Source organism: Phoca vitulina, unplaced genomic scaffold (genome assembly GCF_004348235.1).
Source record: "Phoca vitulina isolate PV1807 unplaced genomic scaffold, GSC_HSeal_1.0 scaffold6, whole genome shotgun sequence".
In the NCBI taxonomy this organism is placed as follows: Eukaryota; Metazoa; Chordata; class Mammalia; order Carnivora; family Phocidae; genus Phoca; species Phoca vitulina.
The window spans coordinates 47514882-47538394 of NW_022589709.1; the positions used below are offsets into that span (position 1 = coordinate 47514882).

Sequence of the window (23513 nt, forward strand, 5' to 3'; positions counted from 1 at the left end):
ACTTATTTCAGAGAAAAATTTATACAGTGATTAACGTAACAGAATAATTATATATACTTGGTCCTGAAAAATAAAGCTCCCTAAATCGTACACAGATTGGATTTACAATTCACAGATTGAAATGTTAATGATACAAATAAAAATCTGTAAACTCCAAAATATGTAAGTGCATAACAAATGTTTTGTATTTATGATAGAAGATAACAATGTAACAAACACACACACATATACACATATATCTCTTTCCGACAGGACAAATGAGCAGGCATGAAAACACAAAGCTACTTTAAAAGTGTGAAAATTAGGACTAAGTAAAACCTAAGTAAAGCCATATTGTTTGTCAATCTGGCTTCTTTCATTACAAAATAATCTTAATGACTAAGTTTTTACATTCTACAAAATTAAAACTATATTGGCAGCAGCACGCATAGTTATTGAAAAACATGGACAAAATCAACTTAAAAATATAATCTGCATTAAACACACAGCAATATCAATTGTTTGAACCAACCATTAACATTTGCTTGCTAAAACCAGAAACCTGTGGTCATCACACACGCTTTACAACTTATCATCACCCAGTGAGAAGAAAATATTAAAATATGTTTAATTCCCAAAGAAAAAAAATTATGTTACAATAATATATATAGTAAGGTTTAGTGTAGCCAAAATTAAAATAACTACATTTTGCGAATCCATAAATTATTTTTCATTTAAGTTTGAAAGAATGATTACAAAGTTCCAATAATAAATCATTTCTCTTCCTTAGATTATATTTTAAAACTTTTTATAAGATTTAGTAAATATTTTTATTCCATTTTCCCTTCACTTATGTTCAATAAGCAAAAGTTGAAGAGGAAATATTGAGCTGGTTATTATATATCAATTAAACAATATAAATGAGACTGAACATCCACCATCCACACTCTCCACCCTCCATAAGTATTCCAGGGCTTGCATACAGCTCTGCCTAATTCCATAAAACTATTAAAATCCTCCACTTGTGGTCATTAGGAAGGCTAAAATGACTGGCTAGTAACGAGGTGACAGGGGAAATCACATAACCTTTAATCCCTTTAAAATTAAATCAACATGTTTAATTCAGCACAAATATGACCCGTATCTACTACTTTAAGCCTCCAGAACTAAGATGTTTGACCCCAAAAATGACTGAAATCAGAGTGAACAGAACATTTACCATTACCAGGAAAATAAGAATATGGCTTTGTTCCTATATGTCTCTCCTGCTAGCAGGGAAGACACATTCAGTCACTTAAATGGACTAGACTAACCAATGTGTACTTTCACCTAAGTACAAATATTTTTAAAGATCCCCTACTGAAGGAGATGAATGTTATGTAAAATTGTTTGTTTAAACATAAGTCTCATTTTTCTTTAAAAATGCAATGGTCTGCAATTACGTTTCTCAAGAATTACAACTGCCCTGTAAATAGTTTTTAAAGGGAAACAAGAATAAACAAAATAGTGATTCACATACAATCCCAACCCCCATCCCACTCAGATTTTTAAATTTCTTTTTTTTTTTTAAGATTTTAGTTATTTATTTGACAGAGAGAGCACGCGCGCACACTAGTGGGGGGAGAGGCAGAAGGAGAGGGAGAAGCCGACTCCCTGCTGAGCAGGGAGCCCGATGCGGGGCTCGATCCCAGGACGCTTAACTGACTGAGCCACCCAGGCGCCCCTCAGATTTTAAATTTCTTGAAGCTCAATCAACTTAAGTAGATCCTTCCTAAGGCACTCGTCAACGTTATTCAATCTTCATACCTGGAGTTGGACTTTGATCATCTCCATCTCCCTAGAACGCTTTCAGTCTCAGTGTTAGCATAGGTATAAATGAAAAAAGTACTAGCAATTTCTAAGAGCTGAAGGGAAGTTCAAATTAGATGTGATAAATGGAGGATTACACAGAGCCTGGCACACGGAAGGTACTTATTAAACCCAAATTCCCATTCCCCTTGAACACTTTTACCTAGAATGAAAAGTAAGTTTTTCATTTCACATAAACATAGATTTCTTTAGAAAGTACCACCAACACACAGGTTCAAGAAAAGGAACACTACTTGAAAAATTTTTAGCGGAACTCATTTTGATTCTATCACCATAACTAAAAGTACCCAAAAAGTAGCCGCTATGGAAACTTGATCTGAGAGCCTTGCCATCAACCAAGGACCTACCAAAGTGAAATCCTTGGGACATTCTTGAAAAAATGGAGCAATGCAAATATTCCTTTAACCCAGGCACACTTGGAAAGTGAAAAACACCTTTCTTTTTTCTTAACTGGAAACAGTTTTTAAAAACCACTTTAACAGTGGTTTAAAAAAAAAAAAAAACTTAATTTTTCTTTTGTCAACCGACTTACTTCGAATTATTTAGAAGAAACAAACCAATGAGTGTTTTCCTCTTATTATATAACTTACGAAAAACACAATCAGAATTTAAGAATTATTTGAAGGATAAGTAGCGTTTAAACTGACAACAATGATTGGAGGCATTTTAGAGCAAAAATTACATTAACTATAACTGTCAACAGCATTACATCACACTCCAGTGTAAATAAGAATGTCTCCTCCTCTAGCAATGATGTTCCTATTGGTTTGCACATCTGCTAACCTAACTGATTTATTAGAATGTCCACTTTGATCACCTGCTTGTGTTTAGCTTCTCAGATTCAGTAGTTATTACAGAGACTGGTAAACTTTATATCTTGTGAAACAGTCTGTCACATTCTCTACACAGCAAAAGCTCACACTGCTGTTACAACATTAGAAACAGGAGATGTCATTATTGGAAGGCAACTTGAAACCCTCTCAGCCAAACTCTTAATTTTTAAATATTAAGAAACGGATTTCATTCACAGAAAAAATAGACTGTTAAGAGATTTGTGTACTTAAGTCACAGCAACATGGTGGAGGAAACCCACTCTGCCTCCCTAAATCCTGTTTCAAGCCCTAACCTTCAACTGTGTTTACGTGGTTGAGAGAGATATTTACTCAAACAGGACCACCTTAAGATGGTCCCTGCTCAGTGCCTCAACTTTGCCAGTTTCAAGTCTAGGTACTTGAGAAAATGTGAGCACATAGGAACACAAATGAACTGAAAGGGAACCAACTGCATAAACTATAGGTTTAAGGTAGAAGCTGCTTCTTGTTTCTTATCTTTGCAGTTTTTTTCTTAATTCTTCAGACACATCCAGACAGGCAGGCTAGAGAAAAGCATCAATCTGCTAAACTAACGTAAGTCACAGAAGCATGCCTAACAGAAAACAAAATTTGACAGATTTCCCAATCCGATTCCTAATCCATTTTGAAATGCTTATTCTTTATATCTCAGTTTTTCTACGTACAGCAAAGGTTCCAATTTCTATCCTCTTAAAGATGTACCAAATGAGTGAGAAATACTCATAACTTGCATGGCAAACAAATTTTTTTTTTTTCCCTAGGATGACCTGTTTAGGACTTCCATTAGAAAGTGGCATAAAAGTCACACTATTGGAGGGTTACATTTATGTCTTAAAGTGTGATGTAAAGAAAACTGTCCTGAAGAGGAGAGCCCAGATAACTTCCAAGTAGAAAAATGTAGGTTTTCATGTTAACTGGTCAGACAGCTAGGTAAGTTGCAGCAAGTAACATCTTCACACCCCCAGCTAAGAAAGAAAGGAAGGAAGGAAGGAAGGTAGGAAGGAAGGGAGGGAGGTAGGGAGGAAGGAAGGAAGGAAGGAAGGAAGGAAGGAAGGAAGGAAGGAAGGAAGGAAGGAAGGAAGGAAGAAAGAAAGAAAAGAAGGTTATCTCCTGATATTAGTATAAATAGGAGAAAGAATAATTTGGGATTAAGTCAATGATATATATCCAGGGTAATTTAAAGTACCTATTTGCTTTTACACATAATAACACTTAAGAATTCATTAGTTTTGGCTCCTGGGGGGCCTTGGAACACATACCTTTAAAAAAAACAACCTCACCAATAGAAAAAAAAATAGATACTGAAAAAAATCTGCTTCCTCAACACCCTTTTTGTGCTCTTAAATTTTAAAATGCATGACTTGAAATTTAAACTTATATTTTCAGTATCTATATCTACAAAATTGAAAATCAGTTTTTCAAATAACCCTCAACATGCCCTCAAAAACCAAAGGGTGTATTTTTTAAATTATCAGATTTATGTGCAATATAACAAGTTTAATCAATTAAGTCTGTTAATGATTTATAGTGAAACCAAAGTGGAAAAAACAAAACAAAACAAAACTTCTGGTTGATCTAGTTTGAACTCCTCTTAATTTTACACATTGTTTTATGAGCCCCAGGGGTTATGTAGGCATCTTATTCATCATCCCAGCGCCAGCGCCTCCCACAGCCACGCTCTTGCAAGAGAAGCTGTTTGGTCTGACTTGCAGGGGAAATTCAGATGCGAAACATTTTATGCCACAGCAAATACAATCAGCCTCTTTTCTTCAAGGTGGAGATCTAGAAGCGAAGTGAGAACATTTGGGAGCATAAAATTAGTCTGCTCTAACTTTAATAACCCAACGGTGATTGGAAAAAAAATATAAATTTCCCGCATTTGCAGGAATGGGGGGGGGGCAGGAGTTACTAAATCTAGAGGGTTTGTTTTTTCCTCCCCGAATGCATACACAGCAAAACTAATAAAATTATGACCCAGGATAAAAAGGTCACATTTATTTTCAAAGCATTCATTTAAAAGTACAGAGAAGCGTTCTTTAAAAATGCCCACAGGTTTAAACATAGCAGGAATGCGGCTACCAAAGACTAATCCTGAGAGAAATGCATACATATTTACCTCCATAATTAGACCCAGCAGGTCAAATGTGAGCAAGGTAAACCGACATAAACCACAAAACACTGAAAATCGCCAACAGAAAGTGCCTGTCCTTCCTGGGAGCCCCCGCTTGTTCCTTGCACAGCCAGCGATCAAACATGTGCACGCAGAATTTAAAAACCCCACACGCACCAGCCGGGTAAGGGAGAAACCAAACTTTTCCAAATAAGTTAGTTCCGTCGTGCTAATCTAAACCCAACAGGTGTCAACACACGTCACCACACTAAATCCTTCCGAACTAGGTCTAGATAAGAACTGGATGGTTAGCCATGAAACTGAAAAGACCCGACCGCTTTCAGGGTCGCGAAAGAAATAAAGCGGAGCCTCGGTTCCAAGTGATTACATGGAGATGAGGGAGAGGGGGGATGGAGACACGGCGGCGCGTGGAGATGTCCTGCCCCTGACACCGCGGGGGAACCTTGGATCTCGGAGTACGGTTCCCGCGTTCGGTCGAGCCCTAGACCTCGAGGGTTAGAAGAAGAGGGAGTGTGCCGCGGCCGCAGGGAGGGAGACCGAGGAAGGAGGGCGCACGGTACCTGCTTGTCCAGCGCGTCCCGGGCGCCGCCTTGCCCGACCCCGGCCCTGGGCGGCGCGGGCGCCCGCTCGCAGCTGCAGCCCTCCAGGAGGTACATGCCCGCCGGGCGGCCGCTCTGCTCGCCCTCGAAGTAGAAGAGCACATTCTGGTAGAGAGCGAACCACTTCTCGTGCCAGCGACTCGCCTCGGCTGCCTTCTTGCTCAGGAAGCCGCGTTTGGTGCCCTCCTTGCGGGCCAGGAAGGCCAGGTACAGGGCGTGCCCCTCGTTGTAGCGCACGCTCTTCTGCATGGTGAGGGCGCGGGGGGCTCACCCGTGCCTCGCAGCCATCTCCAAGCCGGCTCGCCCCAGGGCGCGCCCGCTCGGGTCCCGGCTGGCGAAGGGCGCCCCCTTGTCTGACGCAGCGCGCAGGGCACCCCGCCGGCCTTCGGGGCGCGGCGCCGCGCGGGTCCGAGGGGGCGCTTGGCTGCGGCCAGGGCAAGTTCTCGGCCGCGACCGCCGCCCTCCCGGCCGAGCGAAGCCCGGGGAGCCCCCGACGCCCGCGTGGAAAGTGGCCCCGAGAGGGCGCCCCGACCCGCCGCTGCTTCGCCCAAAGTTGCGGGAGCCGGAGCCCCGCGGCGGGCTGGGGCGGCGCGACGCGCGGCAGCCCGAGGAGGACTGCCCCTCGGGCAACTCGCTCCGGGAGACAGAAGGTAAAACGTCACGTGGGAGATCAGCTGTAATCGGCTTGGAGACCGATTTAAAGGGCAAAGTCGGCGCGGCGGCGGTGACGGCGGCGCAGTCGGCTCACCCCGGCGCGCGCGTCCCACCCTCGCCCGCCCGGCCGGCCGGCTGCCGCCCCTGCTCCCGCGCCGCGATGGGGCGGAAAGCCGGGAGGTGCAGGCGCGCGGCGGCAGCGCTCACCGGCTCACACGCGCGCCCGCACGCACAGACCAATATATATACTCACATGCACACAAATGCACGCTGACCCAGCGCGCACAGTCGCCACACAGTGCTCGCATTTTCACAATTACACACTCCCACGACGTTCACACGCATACACACAGAATACTTATACACACAAAATTTGCACTCATGTACAAATACAACCACATGAGTACTTCACACAAAAATACAAAGTCATATACAATTACACACTTAGGCAACTACACACGTGCACACACTTATACGCTCACCTACACACATTAACAGACACAAACGATACTCATACACACAGTCACCCAAACTCACACACACTAGACACATACACTCAACATACACACTCATGCCAATTACACATAAATACACACACATACACATTTATACTCATACATTCACAGTAATACACACACTGACACACAAAAAAACATACCCAAACACAATGAACATACAGAAGCAAACACATTCATTCAAAAAAATTTACACAAACATACACATACTTGTATACAAGCACTTACATACAAATATACATTCATACAAATTCATCCACCTTCACAAACCCATTCACACAAACTCACATCTCACCTGCCACATCCACACACTCACACTCATCCATCGGTGCATTTCCATGGCAGTAGGTGGGGTCACAGGGTGGCTTTGCATACCGGACAACCCTGACTTTTCCACTTGTACTTGCACTGTTGTACTTAAACCGGGGGAGAAGGTTAATGAGTGCAACCCCCTGTTCCCAGATGCTGTTGGTTCCCTCTCAACGACTGTGATTTCTCAGGACTAAAATGAACAAAACGAAATGTTAAGCACAGAGTTTTCAACGAGAAAAAAATACCCAAACTAGGGAGACTTGCTGCCCCTGACAGAACGTCCCCAGAGGCCACGCTGTCGTAGATGCACTAGATACCCCAGGTAGTACTCGATTGATTTGATTAACAAATCTCACAAGTACGACCAGAAAACCGAGACCCCTGTTATAAAATGTAAGTGGAAAAGAAAAAAATGTGCCCAGGAGCTGCAGGAGAAAGCTAGTGAAAGCCCCAGGGAGCACCAGGATTTGACTCGACTCTATAGGCTTTTCATTCCCTTTAGTCACTTATCATAAAAATGGTTTGCCATGAAGTGTTTATTGTTAATTTTTTTTTAAATAAAATAAAATCCTTTTCTGGACCACCAATCTGCAACAATACACCTGTCTTGTACCACAAGTTGTGTGTTCATAAATTGATGGCCCAGGGGTTCTGCCTATTCCATCAGTGCTGTTTTTGCAGAATATTTTATCTCTGCCTCACTGAGCAGCTGAGTGTTTTTTCCATCTTACCCAAAAACAAAAACAAAACACTTTCACTATTAAAAATTATATAACAGAGGAATTGCCATTTGAAATTTGAAATTATAGTGTGAGAACAGTGGTCATTCCTCTTTACACATTTGTAGTCTTAGGGACAGTGCTATGCTAATTTGGGTTTAACCCAGCCGGGAGCTTGCATTCTTACTTAGAGCAGATACAAGTACAGAGACAATAAGTAAATGTGGACAAGGTTTGGAGCCAGATTCTAAATGCAGAGGAGATGGCAATTGCCTCAGGAGGCCTTTTATTTCCTTCTCTGTGGTCCGGTCCCAGCTCTGAGAACCATAAGTGAGTTGACACCTGTGTATTTGATGCGCTCCAGTTTTGAGCGGAAACCATTAAGGGTGTGAATTCAATACAAAAACAATTTTGCGATGAGTATTCAAACCTTCTAGCCACTTGTGTGTGTGTGTGTGTGTGTGTGTTTCTTTCAGATGTGAAACATTCTTTCCCTAATAAGCAATGTCTGGTGTGGAGGCTAATTTCAGTGCTGATTTATCCTTTCTCTCTACTCAAATGTCCTTTTGATTTGAACCACATGAAGTATTCTTCTCAGCCTCTTGTCTGTCATCACTTCCTACCATGTAAGATGTTGTGGCTGTCATATGGCCCCTGACAGTGACAGAAGGGAGCTCTGGCTTCCTCTGAAGTTTGGCTGGTAATCATTGTTGGTTTTAATTATGGAAATTCACTGGGAGAACTATGGATTTGATCCCCTGTTCATGTCCTCAACATGATACTTAGGTGATGCAGAAGACACAGACGAAAGACAGTACCTCTGTTCCGGTGTGCTCAGTCTATTAAGAACATGATTTAATGTTTAGGTGTTTCTCACTTGACTGTCTGCTTCTCCAAGATGGGGCTGTATCGCTAATCCCTGAAGCACCCAGTGAGAGAGCTTATATGCAGCTGGCACACAAGTGATTCATAACTATTTCCTAAATTAATATAGTATTTGCTCACTGAATTGTGAAAGGGCGCACACATTTGCAAATATTAGATCATTTTGCAAAGCTGTACGGAAAAAACAAATTCCTGGACAATCTAGAGAAGCCATATCCTGTGGGGTGTGATGGGCACTGGTGGGCCTTTATCCTCCTTCATTCATATGGAAACTGCTTCTCTGGACTGGTGCCATCTTGAAACACAAAGGGCCAGGAGGTTAGGTAAATGAGGGTGCCTTTTCCCCAGCTGATCAAACAGGTTGGCTAAAGGGACTATGTTCCAAGTGGGTGGGAGCAAGCTCTTCTGTGAATTCATTGTTTTTCCCTCTTGCATTTCATGGACTCTTTCCTGAAAGGGTCAGTTTCAGTTGATTCTCAAGGGCAACAAAGCATTTCTCACTGATAACAGTGAAAGGGTCTTTTTTGCCTTTTTCTAAGCAAGTTAAGAGAAAAAAAGCAGCAATGAACTGCCATTTCTGGAACCTAATGACAACTTGTAGAGGGAGAAGTTATCCACATAATTTGACAAAAAAGGGAGGGAGGGAGGGAGGAGAAATTTTATCTGAGTGTCCAAAACTATTAGGGTGGGGGGTGTGGGGGGGCTGGAGAGCTGATTCTACAAAAGTAGAGCATATTCTATAGCTTTTCAAAATCCCTGGGATCATACATGAGATGGCACTCCAGGAGAGGGCCCTGGGAGCAAACTACCATTCAGAGGTTAGGAGGAGGAGGACAGCAGGGAGGGAGGGAGGACCTGGAGAGTGGGCTGTCCCAGAAGCTAAGTGAGGAAAGAGGGAGTGACCTTGTCAGGGTCACATGACTGGTGGTATACGCCCTTGAATCCACATCTTGTCACTGCCACTGCCTGTCCAAATGGTCATACAGTGAGGCTAACTGGCTGCTTAGGCAAGGAATCCCTTTATCTGGCTGCATTGCACAAAAGACCCTGAGCACATTTCTTGGTGGCTCTAACATCCGGCTAGCTGCGCTGTCGTTGCTGTCGCAGATGGCGGAGGGCACAAGCTGCATACTTTGCGGGCAGAAGTAGAAAAGGAGTGGGGGAGGCTGTGGGAGCGATTTGAAAACTATACCAATTTTCTGTCTCCTAGGAGCTGAGAGCCTTGGGTTCTCTCTAGGTGCAGAAACTGTTCCTTTATGAGAACTCCTGGAATAGGTGCTTTAAAGCAGTTCAGAAATATAAAGCAAATAGATACCCTTTCATTCTGGGAGAAAACTGAAGGGATCTGAATGCAAGTATTTTGGCTCCGAAATTCAATATGCTTTTGTAATACCCATTATTGTGTGCACAACTACTCTGATATTTTTCTTCTGGCAGAAGCTGGCAAGCTGTGTCGATGAAAGCACTGCTCCTTCTTCCTAGCAGGGAGAAAACTCTATTTGCCTGCTGTGTAACTCGGTTTTGGCCTCAGGGATGTGGGCACGTGTGATGGGCACCTCCTTGTAGGTCTGGTCATGCTCATCTCTGCTCTTTCTTCTTATCCTTGGTAAGAAGAGAGACAGCATCTTGAAGTCAGCAAGGCTGTAAGACAGAAGGAGCCAAGGTCCTGGAGTCACTGCTGGCTGCGAGCTGCCAGGAGCTGTATGACCCAGGTGACATTGTAACATAAGCAAAACAGAAACTTTTGTGGTGTTAAGCTGCTGAGATACCAGGTTTCTTGTTACAACATCTAGTGTTAATGGCCCTGACTGGTACACTTCTGCTTGGATTTAAACTGCACTATACTACAGACTGTTCTTTGTACTTTTTAAAAACAGGCTTATTGTGGTGTAATTGACTTACCAGTAACTGCACATATTTAAAGAATACTATTTGATAAGATTTGACATATTTGTATCTCCATGAAACTATGGCCACAATCAATACCGCAAACATTTCTACCTCATTGCTCATTGAAATCCTTTTCCTCCTACCTCTCCTTGCCCTCCACCCCCTCCACCCAGGCAACCACTGGTCCACTAAGTGACTGTGAGTCAGTTTGCTTTTCCTAAAAGCTTATATAAATGGACGGATACAGTATGTACTCTTTTGGTCTGGCATCTTTCACTCAGTATAATGATTTTGAGATTCATCTATTTTGATGAGTGTATCAATAGTTTGTTCCTTTTCATTGCTAAACAGTATTTTAATAATAGTACTGTATGAATACACCACATTTGTTTCTCCATTTTCATGTTGATGAACATTTGGGTTGTCTTTTGGATTAACCCAAGGACATTAAGATTTTCTCTTGTGTTTTCTTTTAGAATTTTTCTGGTGTTAGCTCTTACATTTAGCCCTATAATCCAGTGGTGTGGGATACTGAGTTGCGGTTCATATTTTTGCACATGGCTATCCAACTCTCCTAGCACCATTTGTTTAAAAGATTATTCTTTCCCTGTGGAATTGCCTTGGCATCCTTGTTAAAAATCAATTGGCTATACATATGTGAGTCTATTTCTGGACTCTATTCTGTTCCTTTGATGTATATCTTTATATATATACAAATTTACATTGATGTATGTCTTTATACCAATATCACACAGTCTTGATTATTTTAACTTTCTAAAAATTTAAAATCAAGTCGTTTATGATTTTCCCCTTGGTTCTTTTCAAAATTGTTTTGGCTATTATAAATCTTTTGCAATTCTATATAAATTTTAGATTCAGCTTATATATTTCTACAAAAAAAAAGTCTTGTTGGAATTACATGGGGACTGGGTTGAATCTATAGGTCAATTTGGGATGAACTATTATCTTAACAATATTGAGCCCTCTGATTCATGAACATGGTCTATCCCTCCATTTGTTTAGGTTTTCTTTAAGTTTTGTCAGCAGTATTTTGTAGTTTTCAGTGTATGGGTCTTGCACAACTCTTATCTAATTTATCTCTAAGCATTTCATATTTTTTTGATGCAAGTGTCTTAGCTGAGGCTGCTGTAGCAAAATACCATAAACTGGGTGGTTTATGAACAACAAAAATTTATTTCTCACAGTTGTGGAGGCTAGAAGTCCAACATCATGGTGCTAGCATGGTTGGGTGAGAGCCCTCTTCCCAATTACAGATGACTGACTTTTTGTATCCTCACATGGCAGAGAGAGAGAGAGGGAGAGAATGAGCTCTGGTCCCTTTATCACCTTATAAGGACACAAATCCCATTCATGAGGGCTGCACACCCACAACCCAATTACCTCCCAAAAGCCCCACCTCCAAATACCATCACATTGGGGGTTAGATTTCAACACATGAATTCTGGGGGGGGCACAAGCATTCAGTCCACAACAAATAATAAATGATATGTTTTGATTTATTTTCTGGTTGTTCAGTGATAGTTATATAGAAATAAAACTGATTTGGAGGTTCCTAGGTAGCTCAGTTGGTTAAGTATCTGACTCTTGATTTCGGCTCAGGTCATGATCTCAGGGTCATGAGATCAAGCCTGTGACAGGATCTGCACTTAGTAGGGAGTCTCCTTGAGATTCTCTTCCTCTGCCATTCTCCCCCTCCCCAACCCCACACACCGCCCCCCGCTCTCGCACCCATGCACGCATATGCGAGCACACTCTCTCTTAAATAAATCTTAAAAAAAAAAAAGAAAGAAAGAAAACCTTTGGCTTGCATATCTGAGTGTCTATGTGTGTGTGTTTTGTGTATTGGGGAAGGCATTTTGACTTCAGTCAACCTAAAGGATATCCCTGTGCACTGGGTCAGTTTACCCAGCAGTATGTACCTGGGTCAGTTTACCTAGCAGTGTGTGTGTGTGTGTGTGTGAGACTATCTAGGCACTAACAGTCAGAGATGGTAAATAAGGAACCGGTCCATTAATATTTAGACTACCTATCATGCTTCCATGCCCCCATCTGGTTGACTGTAGAAACTCTGCCATCTCAAAATGTTTCCTTACTATTGCTAGGAGGCCACTCTGAAGGTTCACAGAGAGGTCTGCACATGGTGTCCTCCTCCATCCTCCTCACGGGGTTGCCAGCCTTTGTCTATTATCCCCTTGAAGCTAGAATCAGTCTCCTTCCTGCAATTCTGGCCAACGGGAATGGAGATTGGCAGGGGAAGCACCACCCACCTTTGCCAATCCATTGTAAGCATGGAATAGGTCCTTTCTTTAACTTCTCTCAAAACAACAGAGAACTGTGGGGGAGAAAACAGAGAATGCACATGTTAACATAGAGACTAACTCAGGAGTTCCCTGCTTCAGAAAGAGCTTCTTCTTCCCTTCAATCCAAGCTTTTCCTCTCCAGTTGTCATTTCTTGTCATAGCATCAACCTCCTCTCCGGATGATCTTGTGGAAGGAAGATTTGTTCTCATTAGTAGAAAACACATGTCCTAGCCCAAAGACTTGCTTTAAGACTCTAATGGGACTTAGAGTCAATATAAACTGTCTGTGGTGTTGGGTGTCAGGTAGGTAGGACATCAATACTCCAGTGCCCGCCGAGCCTGGTCCAGCTCCTTTACGGTCTCTCCGACATGAGGGCTAAAGTTTCTACCAAAAAAAAAGTTTACTTTGTAGAAATCTCAGCAACATTAACTCTTCCTCATCTGTGAGCAACTGTCAAATAACTTCTCAAGAACAAAGACAGAACTTCTACTTCTTGCCTTAAACAACTAAATAATAGGACAAAATGTACCCAAACCAAAACGGTGGTTTCCAGACGTGGGACAATAGGCAGTAAAGGACTGTGATTCTTGGATGAAGGAAGCAAATAAGATGAGCCCTATAAGTGCCTCAGTTTGCAGCCTAAAGAGAGTAGCCAGGCTGCAGCATTGTGAGTGAGAACCCAAAGAAGGCCTAGGGGCCTCACTGACTTGAAGAGACAAGACTCAGAGTTCAGAGAAGCAGTGGCTAGAATACACTGGACAAAATGCTGAGCAGGAGACAGCTGCTCAAAGAGAGAGCTCTGAATCTGCAAAAGTCCCCTCCAGTATTTAGCTGAGTTCCGACTAGCTCTTGTCATGTGAGAATATGACTAAGGCCAGAAAAATAACCCCCAGAAAGAAGGAGGAGGAAAAATCCCCAGCGCTTAACACCACTTCTCAGAAGGCAGAATGTATGAAGGAGAGTACTCTGATGGGTGAGCCATATTAGCCTACACTAAAAGCTGTTCTGGGCCTACCTAAAAAAGCTTAAAAGCAAGTCTCCCATGGATCAAACATTCTCAATTTACTTAACTAGTTTCCAGAACAAAGTAGGAAATACTTAAGGGAATATAACAAACAAGAACAACGAGCACAAAAGGTAAAATTCACAATATCTGGCATCTAACCAAAAATGGCAGAGAAGCAGGCAAATGTGGCTCATAAGAAGGAGAATATGCAAACAGTAAGAGCAGAGCCAGAAATGACACAAATGACAAAATTAGTAGACCAGGACACTGAAACAACTATTATAAACATACCCCATATACTCAAGAAGGTAGAAGAAAGCATGTGAATGATGAGGGGGAAGATGGACAACAAAAAGAGCCAAATCAAGCTTCAGAAATGAAAAATACAGTGTTTAGATAAAAAATACACTGAATGGGTTAAACAGGAGTTAATACATCATGATGAAGTACAGTTTATGCCAGGAATGCAGGGAGATGGTTCAGTGTTTATTTAACATTTTAAAAATCAACTACTTCTTCACCATATTGAACAATTAAAAAACCATATGAATATAAAAAAAAATCTGTCAAAATTCAGCATTCAATCGTGGTTAAAAACAATAACAACAACAACAACAACCCATCTCTCAGCAAAGGAGGAATAGCTGGGTACTTCTTCAGCCTGACTGGGGGCATCTATTCAAAATCTACAGCTAATGTCCTACTGGTAAAAAGACTGAATTCTTTCCTCCTAAGATCAGGAACAAGCAAGGATGTGCACTTTCACCACTTCTACTTAACATTTTTTCTAAAGGTCCTAGTCATGGCAAAAGGCAAGAAATGGAAATTAAAGACATACTGATATGAAAGGAAAAATCACACCATCTTTTTAAACAGATAACATGATTGTCTATGAAGAAAATCCTAATCTCTGAAAAGGTTACAAAACCTTGGGAGTGAATACAGCAAGATTGTAGGATATAAGATTAGTATATCAGGGACACCTAACTGACTCAGTCAGAAGAGCATGTACCTCTTGATCTCAGGGTCACGAGTTCAAGCCCCACGTTGGATGTAGAGATTACCGGCGGGGTGGGGCGGGGGGGGGGGGGGGGGGGGGAAGGTCAGTATAACAAAATCAATTTTATTTCTGTTTTTATTTTTATTTTTTTAAGTAGACTCTACACCCAGCAGGGAGCCCAAGGCCAAAGGTTTTCAATCTTACCTGCATCTTAGGATCACCTAGGAGCTTTTAAAAAAAGACCAATGACTGTGCACACCTCCAGAAATCCTAATCCAAATTAGCCTGGGTATAGCCCAGATATCTGCATTTTCAGAAGTGCCCACATAATTCTAATGGCCAGCTAGGGCTAGGAACTCCTGTGCTAGGCCTTTGAAGCTCAGCTTCCTGATCGGCACAAAACCGTTCATCTCATCTGGGCCCACACGGTAGAGCAGCTTGTCTTCTTCCTCTTCCTTTTCTCTCCCCTCCTGCCAGGGTCCACTGCAGGCTGCCTGTAACCATTGCTCTGCTCACACCCTTCACTCTCTTTTCCTATTTCTCCTCTCTGTCCCTTCTTTTGGGTTATTTCACCCATACCCACAGCTCTGTGGGCCAAAAGGCTAACCTCACACAGCCATGGACACCCCATCAGAGAAGCGCTTTCCTTCTGGGTGTACCCTCCACAGCCAGAGAGCTGCTTTCCCTCCGGACCCCAGCACACCAGCTGCGAGACTCAGAGCCTTGCCCCTGCCCTGTAATCCGGTCTTCACAGGGTGACCACCTTGTCCCAGTTTGCTCAGGACTCTCCTGGGTTTAGCACTGCAAAGCCTCTGTCCTGGGAAGCCCCACAGCCCCCGACAAATGGGATGCTTGATATCCCTAACCCTGGTGCCAGTGCATGACTTCTTCGTTCCAGTGGGCTATTTTCAAGCCCATTCAAGGTTCAAGTCCATCTGAGTACATGAGCGTAGAAGTGACACATTACCAGATGACCCAAGGCTTACCATGGCTGGAGCTTATTATCAAATCTTTATGCAGTTAAATTTCCATAGTTTATTTTAAATGGTAAAATTGCCATATTCTGAGGCAGTAAATGTGTCAGTCAAAAATACATATAGAGCAGCATATGCTTGCCTGAGGCAAATCAAATGAGATTCTGTAACTGCTACTCTTAGTTCTCAAGTAGTACGGGAAGATGATTTCAAAATGTGGATTATTATTTTTTTTGTTTGGGCTTTGGTAAACGTTCGGGTAAAATATATAAAGAGTAACAATGTATGCTATATATTTGAAAAACACATCACTCACCTCCACTAGCAAAGCATGTGCTCTGGGTTGATTTTCCACACTCAGAGATGGCAGCCACATTCCTTCATCCAGCCCTGGTTGGGGCCAAGGATGGACACCGGGACCAGACAATGCTGTGGGAGGCAGAGTGGTACTCACTGATTCAACACAAAATCCAGAAGTGGTAGTTTACATGGGCAGGGTAGGCCCCCGAAGGACGCTAAGCAAGAGGAATTCCACTATAGTGACTCATTACTTTATCACATTTCTGTGTCCCTGTGCACTTGTTAGAAATGCATATACTCTTACTAAGGGTACACATCTTTGTGTGAATGGATTTATTAGCTCATATTCCTTTTTTTAAAAAAAGATTTATTTATTCATTTTAGAGAGAGCGTGAGAGAGCAGAAGCAGGGGAAGGGGCAAAGGGAGAGGGAGAGAGAGAGAGAGAGAGAATCTTCAGCAGACTGCCAGCTAAGCGGGAGACCGACGCGGGGCTCAATCTCACGACCCCGAGATCATGACCTGAGCCGAAATCAAGAGTCAGATGCTTAACTGACTGAGCTGCCCAGGTGCCCCGCTCATATTCCTTCTTAACAAGAGAAATGCAGCAGCACAAAAGCCCTGGATCAAAAGAAGGAACAGTTAGAGGGAGGGAGGGGGAAAAGAGGTGGAGTACAGTATTAAATTCTGGTACCCTAACCCCTGGGGTTGGCCCCTGCTCTCACCTAGAAAGCCCCACCATCTGGCAATTCTGGGAAACCCAATATTTTTTGCACAGTTGACTAAACCCCACCTCCACCCTGAGCCTCCTGCCCTGCACCTGAGACCCCCTCAGCTTCTTCTGAACTCCTATCGCAATTAGGATTAGTATAATGTATTTGACAACCGAATTTTGTATTCCAAGCAACACCTCTTGACATAAGACTTAACTTTTTTCTGTGGTCAATAAACTTTCATGTATTTATATTTTATCTTACTAGGCAGATTGTGACTTTTTTGAAGAGCGATCATAACTGATGGATCCATTCTCCCTGCAAGGTGTTGCTAAGGGCCTGGCCCAGGCAGACCGTGTTTGATAACTTGTAGACACATGGATTCTGGCAAAAAAGAAACAAGACAAACAAAAACCAAAACAAAGCCAACTCATGTTCAAGGTTCAAAGTTTAAATCCCACAACTCTGTCACTTGCTGGCTATGACTCAAAGGAATTACTCAACTGCTCAGGATCATTGGACTTTCCTGAAAGGGTAATGATAACTTACACTTAGCTTGGCACAGAAGTGCACCACCCATGTTGGCTATAATTAATAATATCTTTTAATTCTTGTTTTTAACTCTAGAGCACTTTGGACATTGCAGAGGAGGAGTTTTGCTAGGGAAAGTTTTAAGGGAGAGCAGAGGCGGCTTGAATGAATCCACGTTATCACCTTTGCTGTGGATTCCAGGCCCTATCTTGAGCAATATTATAAATCTGACCCTACCTATCATCTCTCAGAATTTATGTAGGAATTCAATTGTCCAAATAATATTAGAATCTGTAGAGTTTGGCTTATTTTGGGTCCCCCCCCCCAAGCTTAGCTGTGGCTCACCCATAGCAGCATGAAAATTAAAAGGCTCTTTCAGCAGAGGAGAAATGTCACCACTGAAGCTATTTTAAAAAAATGATCGATAGACATAATCCTGTTTTTAGCAGAGACCAAAGCTTATGTAATTTGAACAGAAGAAGACAAGCCTGGGTGAGACACCTCAGTAAAGGTCTGGGGAACAAAAAGCAACATAGAGAAGCCCCCCAACAAATGTTATCTGAACAAGGGAAAGCACAATGGAGCCTCCTAACGCTCAAAAGCTAGCCCGTCGGCGATATTATTTTATATAAATGCTGGGGGTGGTCATGATACTGTTATAGTTACATGATACTGTTACATATACATATAATATAATACATATGTCAATCCCAGACTCTGAAGTCAAAGAGATCAGGGTTCAAACTGTGGTTCTGCCATTTATCAAAAGTAAAACTTTAGGCAACTCTATGAGCTGGCAGCCCAGAATCTAGTGGAAATGTGTCCACTGATTTCCACATCTGTGAATAGGGATGGTAAATGATCATCATAATAACGACACTGACCTCCTGGATTTGTTGTAGGTGTTAATGTGTGTACATTTTTAGCACAGCGTTAGGGACATAGTATGTATTCTTTTGTTAGTCATTAATTGCTCTGTCATCCCCCATAATTCTACCCCATCATTCTAAGGCCACAACCCCTGGTCATAGCCAGAATGCTGAGCAATCAGCAAAAGTCTCAGTTATTTAACAGCTTCCATTCCTTGATCAATCTTCAGCCATGGCCACCCTTTTTTTTTTTTTTTTAATTTCTCACAATGTTCATGGGAATGGACAATAGAGCATTTCCTGGGAGATAGAGTCATTCAGATTTCTTATGTGGAGGACAAGCTCAATTTCCTGGGAAGGACCATCTGGCATAGCCCCGGGCTGTACTTTGGAGCCAGGAACATTGCCTGGCAGTTGGCATAGGAGTACGTTTCATTTTCTCTTGTAAGATTCAATAGTTATATTTTGTTCAAATTACAGTTCTGCTTTCCTTTTCTGGGATCAAATGTGAAATTAGGCCTGAAATGCACATTCATTCTATAAGGCTGTGGTCTCTGTGTAGCAGCAATCTCTAGACCTTGACCCAGTTGAAAAATTCTGTGATATTTCTATTAAGAAGGCAATGTGTTTCGCCTAAAATAAATGAGAAATGGAATGAAAAGGACAGCATAGGAAATATAGTCAATAACATTATAATAACTTTGTATGGTGACAGATGGTAACTATATTTATCATGGTGAACATTTCATAATGTATACAATTGTTGAATCACTATGTTATATACCCGGAACTAAAAGAATATTGTATAGCAACTATTAAAAGAAAAATACCTCTGTGGCAGGCAAGAGAGTAGCAGATGAACTGAAAGCATTGAACTTGGGTGATGGGTACATGAAGGTTTATGACGGTGTTGTGTTTCTTGTTATATATGCTTGAAATTTTCCAAGTCCCAGAGTTTTTTTGTTTTTTTATTTTTTAAAGATTTATTTATTTATTTGAGAGAGTGGGGGGGGGGAGGGTGAGAGAGAGAATATCAAGTAGACTCACCGCTGAGCGTTGACCCCAACACAGACCTGGATCTCATGACCCCGACACCACAACCTGAGCCGAAATCAAGAGTCAGACGCTTAACTGACTGAGCCACCCAGGGCCCCCAGAGTTTTTTTAAAGTTTGAAAATAAATAATTAAGAATGTCAAAATGTGTCCTTAATGTATTCATTTTCAGAAAAAGGATGCTACAAAATTGCATGTACTGTATGATTCCACTTTGGTATATAAATATAATTGTACCCATAACACACAAAAAAATTACTTTTAGCAGCATTATGTAGTTTTCAGTGAGAATTATTTCACATTTTTTCTTAAATTTATTCATAACTATTTTGTGAGTTTTAAAAAAGCTAAAATATATTTTTCTTTAATTACACGTTCAGTTTTTTGCTGCTATATATAGAAATTAAACTGAATTCTGGGTGTGAAAACTATATCTTGAAAAATTCCTAAGTCCACTTTTACTTTTCATCGTTGCACTGTAGATTCCATAGGATTTCTATGAAGATAATCTTTTTCCCTGTGAATAGAGATGTTTGTTTTTCTTTCTATCCAAACTTCATGGTTTATACCAGCTATGACTTAAGTAAAATATTGAATAGAAGATGGAGAGTGGTCATCTTTGCCTTGTTCCTGATTTTAGGGGACATGTTTTGAATATTTCACTATGACCCATGTCACTATGTAAAACAGTATGGAGGTTCCTCAAAAAATTAAAAATAGAACTACCATATAATCTAGCAATCACATGTCAAGATAGATATAGAAAGGAAATCAAGATCTCAAAGAAATATCTGCATTCCCATGTTCACTGCAGCATTATTCACAATAGCCAAGCAATCTAATTGCCCATCAACAGATGAATGGATAAAGAAAATGTTGCATATGCCCACAATGGAATATTATTTAGCCTTAAGAAAGAAGGAAATCTTGCCATTTGCAACAACATGGATGAATCTGGAGGACAGTGAAATAAGTGAAATAAGCTAGACACAGTTGAACAAATGCTAAATGATGCTACTTATATGAGGAAACTAAAACAGTCAAATTCACAGAAGCAGAGAGTAGAATAGTGGTTGCCAGGGGCTGAGGGGGTGGGAGAAACAGGTAGATAGGAGTCAAAAGGTACAAGTTTCAGTTATACAAAATTAGTAAGTTCTAGAGATCTACTGTATCTCATAGTTTCTATGGTTAATAATACTATATTATATACTTGAAATTTTGGTATGTTGTGTTCTTATCACTCAATAATGATGATAATGATAATAATTAAGAGAGTGAAAGGAAAGTTTTGGAGGTGATAGAAGGTTTATGGCGTAGATTGTGGTAATGGTTTCATGGATGTGTACTTATCTCCAAACTCATCAAGTTATATTCATTATGTACAGTCTTTGGTATGCCAAGCATACCTCCAAAGGTGGTTTAAAAAAAATAAAAACAAATTAATTTAAAAAGAAGACAATGTGAAACATTAGAAGGAAAACCTCAGAAATCCAAATACCCTGAGCTGGTAAAAGAAATAACTTCAGAAGACAAGCCTGAGAGCTTTTACACTGAGCTGCAAATGCATTTTCATTACTTTTATTTGCCTCTGTTTCCGTGAGTGTGTGAAGTTAACTGTCAATGAGTTTATTTATATAACTCGTATGGTGGTGTAGTTGCTGAGATCCACTGCTGTGATTATTTATGACAAAATTAGCTCCTGTTGGTAAGTGGACCAGGTTTCCACTCCAGAGCACATCTATGTTTGTGTTATTTTCATCTCAAATACAAATGGCAAGCACCATAATTGTGAAAGAGAAAAGCAAAGTGAATTACAGATTGCCTTACTGGAAGACCAAATATCCTGGGGATACTTCAAACGTTATTCTTTAATAGCATCTGAAGAAAACTGAGAAATTGCCCCAAATCTGATGATAAACCCCACCCTGACTTTGGTGATGACATTTTTTAAATTAAAAAACTGAATTTCAGCTTATGGTCTCTTGGTTTAATTTCCTGTGTTGTTTATTACTCTAGCTTGTCAGATTATGGCAGGAATAAACTTGAAAGATTACAGGAACTTTAAAAGTATATTACATGTCTTAACGGCAAGGAATATGCTTTTTTAAAAAAATATAAATACTGAAATTGCCTTGAAGTCAAGATGTAGAAAAAGAACCACTTATACAGGGACACACAGGGTGGACTTCAGTGTAGTTGGAAAGAAAGTTCTGCTGATTAAGATTGGCAGAGTTGAACACAGATGTCGAACCACTGGGAAATTCTGGATTTCCAGTCATTAAGACCCCCTTGGAATTTTATTACTAATTTAGCTACATGATATAGTAACATTATCCCTTGAGCATTTTCCATTCTAGACTGTCACAATTGTCAAGAAAAAGAAAAATAGGGGCACCTGGGTGGCTCAGTTGGTTAAGCATCTGCCTTCGGCTCAGGTCATGATCCCAGAGTCCTGGGATCGAGTCCCACAGGCTCCCTACTCAGTGGGGAGCCTGCTTCTCCCTCCCCCTCTGCTGTTCCCCTTGCTTATGCTCTCTCTCTCCCTGACAAACAAATAAATAAAATCTTCGAAAAACAAAAACAAAAAGAAAAATATTATTTTTCAAAATCCTTTATCAAAGGCACTTTGGTTAACTTTGGCCTGGCTCCACAGGAAGCAGCTAAACCTCTCCTGGGCCATATCCATTTCTACCAGTGGCTCCATTCCAGCTCATCCAAAGAGCCCTTGCCCACTGAAGCCTGGACCCCTGGAATATTCCCATGAGAGCAATTGCTGGGGCCCAGGTTGGACAAGGAAATAAAACAATAGCACTTCCTCATATTCTAGCAGGCTTCTATTTCAAAAACATCAAAATGTACCCATATGTCATTTGGCAGAAATGACATTTAGGAATTCATTTAGACCATAATTCTTAAAACACTGGTTTATAAAAAGTTTCACTGATCTTCTGTGAAATGAGAAAAATAAGGATAATGTAGTAAGTTTGTAATACAACTCATTAAAATTTAAAGGCCTATTATTCTGAAAAATTTGCCCTTCCTGTTTTAGGAATGAATGCATCCTTTTTATGTAAAATGATAGTGGTTGTTGACAGTAGTTTTAAAAAAAAAAAAAAATCCTTATCAAAATAAAGAACTGACAACCCAAGTTGTCCTCAATTCTCCAACCTCCATTAAAAAAAACTTTGGATCCACTGATTGTTCTTTTTACAAACTACCCTGTATCCATGTAAATTTGGGTGTGCCGTCTTCACTGTATTTAGGAACCCTGCACGTACATCTCTATGCTTTGATTTCATTGCCAGTGCTTGGCCCTGTGCATGCAGTAGGGGCTCAGTAAATGTTTGTTGTGTTGAAGATGAAGCAACCTCCTTTTTTTTTTAAGATTTATTTGTTTTAGAGAGAGAGAGAAAGCATAAGTGGGAAGAGCAGAGGGAGAAGGAGAGAGAATCTCAAGCACCTCTTCCCAAGAAAGTCAATAGTCTCCTCACCTTTTTCACCTTCTAACAGAGGGGCCCAAGCACCATCCTCCCTCCAGACCTGTAACAGTTTGGGGTCTGGTAATGCTTAGATCCACCAGTCTAAGTCAGGAGTGGGAAAACCCAGGTACTGGGCAGCCCCATGACAGACAAGTTGCCATGTGGGAACTTGCAGGCTATTCTCTCTGTGCAAACTGGACCAACGCACAACCTAGATATGTCATTGTAAATCATCAAAGTTACATCTTAACTTTTTTTTTTTTACAATACAGTTGTCAAGAACCTCTTGAGAAAAAAAAGATGTTGTCTAGGAAACCTGAAGGCTGTGACCATTAGGAAACATTAAAAATAGGAAGAAAGAGTGTCCAGAATCCAAAATGTTAAATGAAATTCTGTATTAGGTCATATAAGTAAATGAACAAAATATTTGTTCTTTCCAGTAAACATGAAATAGGTCCATTTTTTTCAGTGTCTACTAGATGTCAGGCATCCTACGGAGTGCTGTAAACCTCATAACAACGTAAGGGCTATTCCATTTTAAGGACTAAGAAGCTGATGGCTGTAGAAGCCAACAGTAGTGGGGAGTGAGAGAGGACATAAGGTCCTTCAGCAGGGACATGAAACACTATTTCATACCCATGTTTTAAAAAGCACAGCAATGAGGGGCACTTGGGTGGCTCAGTCAGTTGAGCATCCGCCTCTTGATTTCAGCTCAGGTCATGGTCTCGGGGTCCTGGGATCGAACCCCCTGTCAGGCTCCCCGCTCAGTGGGGAGTGTGCTTGTCTCCCTCTCCCTATGCCCCTCCCCCCACTTGTGTTCTCTCTCAAATAAATAAATCTTAAAAAAAAAAGCACAGCAACTA

At 41.3% G+C, this 23513-nt stretch overlaps 1 protein-coding gene across 4 annotated transcripts in view; it reads right to left on the reverse strand.

The window, feature by feature from the left end:
• RASGRF2 (Ras protein specific guanine nucleotide releasing factor 2) overlaps window positions 1-6397 on the reverse strand; it is a 235850-nt gene extending 229453 nt beyond the window's left edge. For 3 of the 4 annotated variants that reach the window (XM_032404088.1, XM_032404086.1, XM_032404085.1), the window contains exon 1: window positions 5391-6183. In XM_032404088.1, coding sequence (XP_032259979.1) covers window positions 5391-5678 — 288 coding nt within the window. In that variant the 5' untranslated portion in view covers window positions 5679-6183. Of the gene's footprint in view, window positions 1-5390; window positions 6184-6336 lie in introns of those variants that run through there. The other variant, XM_032404089.1, reaches the window with a different exon arrangement.
• Window positions 6398-23513: the final 17116 nt, after the last annotated feature.